The following is a 6,549-nucleotide window of genomic DNA, read 5'->3' as shown; positions in this document are numbered from 1 at the left end:
TTGCAACTTATGTTTTTTGTCTCGAATTTCGATACGAAAGTAACGGAATATTTGTGCTCGGGGTAGGTTTTTTTTCTTCTTCAGACAAATTTCTACTTTTTAAGCAGCCAATTTTGACGGAATTTTTCTACATCATTCGAAAGCTATTGTTGTTCTGAGCTTACATTTGAAAAAATATTCCACCTGTGATCATTTTTTGTAACGTTATGAGAGTTTAAAGATTGCCATTTTGGCCAATTTGGGACAATTAACGCGCGATATATTTCGCGCTATTAACGCGTAAGCGAGATTTAATCCGTCTTAGAAATCGTCCCAAATTCGTTCAAGGAAGATGATATGCCATAATTGATTTGTTAATGGGAACAAAATCTATCACTTTGTACTTAATATGGCGTGTGGGGGGATGTTTTCACAAAAAATCTCAAATTTTTAGAATTTCTTTTTTTAATTTTACTTCATTACATTTAAATTTTCCACAATATTACTGCTCCATAGATCTTAAAGGGCAATCGGAACATTCAGGGCTTCGCCTTGATACGAGCAGTCCTGTTTTTCCGACTTTCGATACGAAAGTAACGGAATATTTGTGCTCGGGGTGGGTTTTTTTTTTCTTCAGACAAATTTTGACTTTTTAACTAGCCATTTTTGACGGAATTTTTTTTTATATCATTCGAAAGGTATTGTTTTCCTGAGCTCAAATTTGAAAAGATATTTTACCTGTGATCATTTTTCGTAAAGTTATGGGGGTTTAAAGATTGCCATTTTGGCCAATTTGGGACAATTAACGCGCGATATATATCGCGCTATTAACGCGTAAGCGGAGAGTTAATCCGTCTTAGAAATCGTTCCAAATTGGTTAAAAGAAGCTTATTCCCCGTAATTGGTTTGTTACATGGAGCAAAATCTATCCTTTTGTACTTTGTATGGCGTGTGGGGGGATGATTTTCATAAAAAATTTCAAATTTTAGAAAAAAAAACTCGAAAATTTTTTTTTCTTACATATAATTTTTTAATGTTATTACTGCTCCATAAACCTTAAAACGCAGTCGGAACTTTCAGGGCTTCGCCCTGATACGAGCAGTCTTGTTTTATTTGTAATGGTTACGCTTGCAAATTTTTCATGTTCAGAATCAGTCGATTTCTGACTCGTAAAACTTTTCCAAAGAAATAATAAAAAAGGAATTTTGAAGCATGACTGGTTTAGAACTGAATCAAGTGTGACCAAGAATGTTCAGGTTGATTCAGGGACATTCAGCAATTTTCAGGGATGAATCAGGGATGTGCAGGGATGCTCAGGTGTAAAACATGGACGATTCAGGGATTTTTTAGCGATGCCACATCGATGTATTTTTCGGCGCTAAATCAGGGATGAAACAGTCATGCTCATCTCGACGGAGAGAGATTGAATCAAAGATGGAAATAATCAGCGATAATTATCCATGGGAGCCCAACCCGGGTGGGCTAAAATATATCTGCGCTAATTATGGCCGATAAGCACGTTACTTCATGTTTTAAAAAGTTGTAGTCAGCCTTCTATGCTACTTGAACAGCAACCGCCAATTCTTGTACTTCAAATTTACTTTGGTTTATCAGTATTTTCGAACTTGTCATTATTTTCATAATATTGGAATCATTATTTAATTTCATTTACTCATCGTTTAAAGATTGTATTCGGTAGTTTAGAGTTCAAACAGAGACTACAATTTGGGGTTAGGCGAGGACAGTTCTGAACAACTGGTTGTAGTTGACGGCCCCGCTCATCTGTGAGTCGCCACAGCAGTCGGCCAACTCCAGCAACTCACTTTCGGTTAGATTGACATTGAAGGCCACGAACACTTTCTTGAGAGTGTTTAGATCCACTTTGCAGCTGTTGTCTCTGTCGAATCTCTTCAGCTCTCGCCTCATCTCCTTCCACCTGTTTGTGCCGCCTGCCACTTGGGCCCTCAGTTTCCGCAGCACTTCAGCCAGTCCCATGTCCACTTCAACCTCCCTCACTCCTCGGCTCGTATCGTCAGCGTGCGTGAGCTGAACAGAAATGCATCAGTTTGAATTACAGAAACTTTTTTGAACTTTTTTTAGCAAATCAGTCAAGAAAAATTTGAAAGCTTTTTTTCAGCTCACGGATTTCATCAAAAATCAACAAAATCTGTGAGTTGAAAAGAAAAAAAAATGATGAAGCTTTTCGTATTTGTCAGACTTTTTGGTGACGGGAACATGGTTTATAAAAAGCTCAAGGTTGCTCATTGGAAAAAGAAGTTTAGTTTCTGACCTCGTGATCTGATTTGTATCGGGCAAATGAAGTCTGGGGTCTCTTCGTCTCCTTTTCTTGCGCCGTGGTTCCATTTTTCATGGACAAGACGAAGTGGCGCGTAAATCTGGTATAGTCAAACCTGAAACAAAAAGAAATTAATTTCAAGGATTTCATCATAGTATTTTCTGCATATTATATCTGGTATTCAGTCATAATAGAGTCCATAAATCGTAAATATGAAAGTTAAAGAAAGATTTGAATGGATCAGAAAAAAATAATGTATTTCGTAAGTTTGTTCTAGAGCAGGATATCCAGAATCAGTAAGCCAATTCTTCCTGCTTTTCTGAAGGAGCGACATGCCTAAGAATTCGTTACCTTTCAGTGCCGTCAGTGGAGGCGAACTTGCAAGAGAGCTTCTCAATTTCTTCGTCAGTCAAATCGGCTGATGTCAATTTTTTCAGATATGCTGAAACAATCAATACATAATGCAGAATCTTGAGATGAAATGATAAGGAAAACTAAAAACCTTGGTTTTAACATCTCTGTTACATTAAAAGAAAAGATGATGTTTACCAAACTTATTTCTTGCTATTAACCTTTGAAAAGATCGCTAGAAATGGTTCCAGTGTTTTGGGGATCCAGAGATCGACAATACTTGTGGAAACTTTTCCAGCAGTGAGACATGGAGTGGCTCAGCTTCTGCTCCTCTTCATTGGCGTCCACCAGAAGACGGCTATCTACACCCATTCTGGAAGTGCGTCCAGTCGTCATTGGGACCCCTCTTCTGTTAGAGGTCATCATGCCCATGGCACTCTTAGGTCTACTCAAACGCTGCTTCCTTTCTGGTTCCTGGTGAGAGCAACATATCCAGTTACGCTGCATTGATATAAATTACCTTGTAGGCAAGAAATTTAACCTTTATAAAACTCTTAGCAAAAAAACTGATGGTTTATGATGAAACCAAACATTTGAAAACAAGAACGCTCAATATGTGACAAAAAGATTGATTAAACGGTTATTTTTTGATATTTACTTTTGCATTGAGGTCTAAGTTTAGCTGCTGTCTCGTTCCTGATGTCTGTGGTCTAAGTTGTTGTCGGCCTGTCTCGCCCTGTGTGTGATGTGCAGGTCCTGATGACTCGGATTGGGATGCTGAGGCACAGAATCCCTCTGTTGAGAACTCTCTTAGGAAATCCTGGTAGTCCACATTTCCCGCTTGGTCAGTAATCAGGGTCCCAAGAAGACTCTCAAACTGAAAAGACTTCGATCATTGTAAAACCTTTGCTACTCTTTGGAATCAATAAAATATGCAAATATATATTCTGCCACATATTACTGGATTTCATCTAAAGACAGGAAAACGATGAAACGATGGCATCAAAGGTATAATTGCGGAAGTAATAAGCAAGTCAAAACTCAACAACTAGAAATCAAAACAAGACCGAGCGGTTTGAACTCACTTGTTCGTCCAGAAGTCTGAATGCCAGCTGCTGTATCACTCCTCTGAAGTCCTCCTGTCTCATCACACCTAGTCTGGCATAGTCCAGAGACGAGAAGGCCTCTGCGAACAGGTAGAACCTAGAAGTCACAATCTCACGCAGTCTCTGCACCACCTCCCCCATAGACATTCCCCCCTCTGCCGGCTTGGGGGTCTTACTCCTCACCAATTCCGAGAACTTGGCTGCACTTTTCACCCTTTCCTCTCCCTTGGCATCTGTCTCGTCTTCGGCTGTGACAGGGGTCTGTACGTAGTTGTCTAAGAATTGCATGTAGCTAATGGTAAGATCCTGGTAGAGATACAGGGTTTGGATGACGCCCTGAAACACAAAACAAGGGATTGAACAATTTTATTGTAATTCAGAAATTGAAGTTGGAAGAGTTCTATCATTTGGGTTAAAAAAGGATGTTTTAAAAACAAGGACGTTTTTGAAATATTTGGTAGAAATCAGAAAACGTATAAATGATTTTATCTATAAGTGGTGTTTTTTAAAGACATTAAAGCTTTTCAGAGCACATCCAAAAAACTTGACGAAGTCGATGATTTTTGACATTTGATCCAAAAATAGATCTACAATATGAGATTTAAGACTTTTTGACCTTGAATTGTGAGTCCTTCAGCGGGAAGCAGAATGCTTCTACTATGCGTCTGAAGTCGGTGGCCTTTATTCTGCCAGTATCTTCTTCGTCGAATGATTGGAACGCCTATGATAAAAAAACTCAATTATAATTTCTACAGATCCAGAAAAGTATAAATGTACAAGAAAGTGTTTTGTTAGTATTTGTGTCTATGACTGACTTTGAGAAGGTGTGTGGATATTCTGGTGACGTGCTTTTTCAGCTCCTCCACCACTTTGTTCACACTCCAGTTGTCGGTCCTCCCATCCATCATTCTCTTGCTCCTCATCTCCTTCGCCCCAGTACCATCCGCCTCTCTTTGCATCATCACCCTACGCTCTTCAATCCTGAAACGTATTTTGTAAATAAAACAGGAAGACCGAGAACAGATCGACTTGATGGAACAATTTTCTTATGCAAGAAAAGTTTGCCAATAAAGCATTGCCTCATCTTTACGTTACCTTTTTACCTAGCCAACGAATCTCCATATTTCACTTCTCTTTAAAATTTGGGGCTCTTGAAAATTTTTCGAGAGATTGGGGCTTCGAAACAATAATGATTAGATATAGATACTTACTCTCTTTTCAGTTCGTCCTCTGACTTGGGCACGAAGCTGTCCTGCTTCTGCTTGTCTATGGCCTTCAGGAACCTCTCGTAGCTCACTCGACGCGTCTGGGTCGGCATGCCCAATCTGTGCAACCAAGAAGGCTATACCATATACCGCTTAATTAATCTGATATAAATTAAATTACATCTTTTGAACCGTTTTTGGCCAAATCTTAAGGTGTTTCTAAGTGTGTGGTACCACTGTATTACCTGTGTAGCACTTGTTGGAATGTGTGCTGGTCCATGACGTAGTTGTGTCTGAGAAGAATGTTGTACAGTTGGTCTGTGCTGATGTATCCATCGTGAGTCACATCTGCACTCCTGAATGCACGGAAGAAGGTGGAGAAGTTGTCCGAGAAACTGTCCCTGCAAACAAAATCATTATTAGCACCGAAATAAAACTAAGTTTTAATTGGCGAGCAAATTTCACCAGCTCTCACATCAACTCAACTTCAGAAATGTTTTAAGTGATATATCTAAAACACCGAGATTTTTGAAAATTATTTAAAATTATTGCTTTATAAGAACTTCGATAGGTTTTTCTCGGTTAATTGGATTGGTTTTCTCAAAAAATTGGAGCTCTGCAATGCAACGAGTGAAAAAGTTTGATGAGGGCAAAAGAGGGACAACATTTTATGAGTAAGTGTTTGTGTTGACCTGAGTTGTTGTTCTATGACTTGGGCGTGGCCGTGTTTGGCCGCCTGCATCTGTTTGTCAGTGATGTCCGCCTGTCTCATTTTCTGTCCCTCCACGTGGCCCCTCATGGCATGCAGGTTGTTCTTGATCAACTCACTACTCACCCCTCCCCTGTCATTCCCCAGGAAGTCCACCCCCACGTGACCCACGAAAGTTTCAAAACTCACACTGCCATCCTGCATTGGGTCGTATCTGGAAACAGAAGCATACGTTTAGTGCATACCAACTCGTGGATACAACACCTGGAAACCCAAAAAAAAGTTGGTAACCTATTTGTGAAATTAATTACTTCTGAAATCTGAAGAATTATTGTTTTCAAATAAAAAACATTTATGCCTAAAACGTCGTCTATGATCAAAACTCTACCCGTTTATATACAGCAATTAGTTAATGTTTCTCTAATGTATAATCAATTTGAGATAACTAAAATATTGAACAATTATAACTATTTTTCGGCGTCTGAATCAAAAGAGTTTGCAATAAATCGAAACTCACATCATCCAGAGTCTGTCGAACTCCTCGTTGCCAATGGGCAGGTTGAACTTCCAGAGGAGTCTTCTGAACTCGTGTTTGCTAATCTTACCATCCGAGTCCTTCTCCATCGACCTGAAAGCCTGAAGAAGACAAAAAGTGATTTGTTATCTTACTGTAAGTACCATCGGGACCTGAAAAAAATCTCAAAATATTCGAAAGTAAGTTGTAAAAAGTAATTTGGGTCTGTAATTTGCACAAATAAACAGTGCTTGGATTGGAATTTGATTAATCATTAAGTAAACATGTAACCCTAGTGAGGTCTGGGTATCGACTGGCCGCCTTCAGCTTCATGATGTCGTACACTTGTTCCGCCGCCAGATGTTCCGGACTCTTTGCAACTATCAGGC

General features: G+C 39.3%; 1 protein-coding gene across 1 annotated transcript in view; it reads right to left on the bottom strand.

Annotated features, from left to right (window-relative positions):
* Window positions 1–1,557: 1,557 nt before the first annotated feature.
* LOC134846960 (EF-hand calcium-binding domain-containing protein 6-like) overlaps window positions 1,558–6,549 on the bottom strand; it is a gene marked incomplete in the record, with an annotated part of 31,054 nt that continues 26,062 nt past the window's right edge. Inside the window, 13 exon segments of the mRNA XM_063864419.1 lie at window positions 1,558–2,025; window positions 2,270–2,390; window positions 2,627–2,717; window positions 2,848–3,100; window positions 3,285–3,503; window positions 3,712–4,068; window positions 4,349–4,453; window positions 4,548–4,713; window positions 4,944–5,057; window positions 5,183–5,338; window positions 5,630–5,860; window positions 6,164–6,282; window positions 6,452–6,548. Of these exon segments, the coding sequence (XP_063720489.1) occupies window positions 1,711–2,025; window positions 2,270–2,390; window positions 2,627–2,717; window positions 2,848–3,100; window positions 3,285–3,503; window positions 3,712–4,068; window positions 4,349–4,453; window positions 4,548–4,713; window positions 4,944–5,057; window positions 5,183–5,338; window positions 5,630–5,860; window positions 6,164–6,282; window positions 6,452–6,548 (2,344 nt within the window).

The sequence above is a fragment of the Symsagittifera roscoffensis genome, chromosome 5, assembly GCF_963678635.1.
Source record: "Symsagittifera roscoffensis chromosome 5, txSymRosc1.1, whole genome shotgun sequence".
Lineage (NCBI taxonomy): Eukaryota > Metazoa > Xenacoelomorpha > Acoela > Convolutidae > Symsagittifera > Symsagittifera roscoffensis.
Note: the sequence above shows the minus strand (reverse complement) of the source record. Positions and strands in the feature narration are given on the sequence as shown.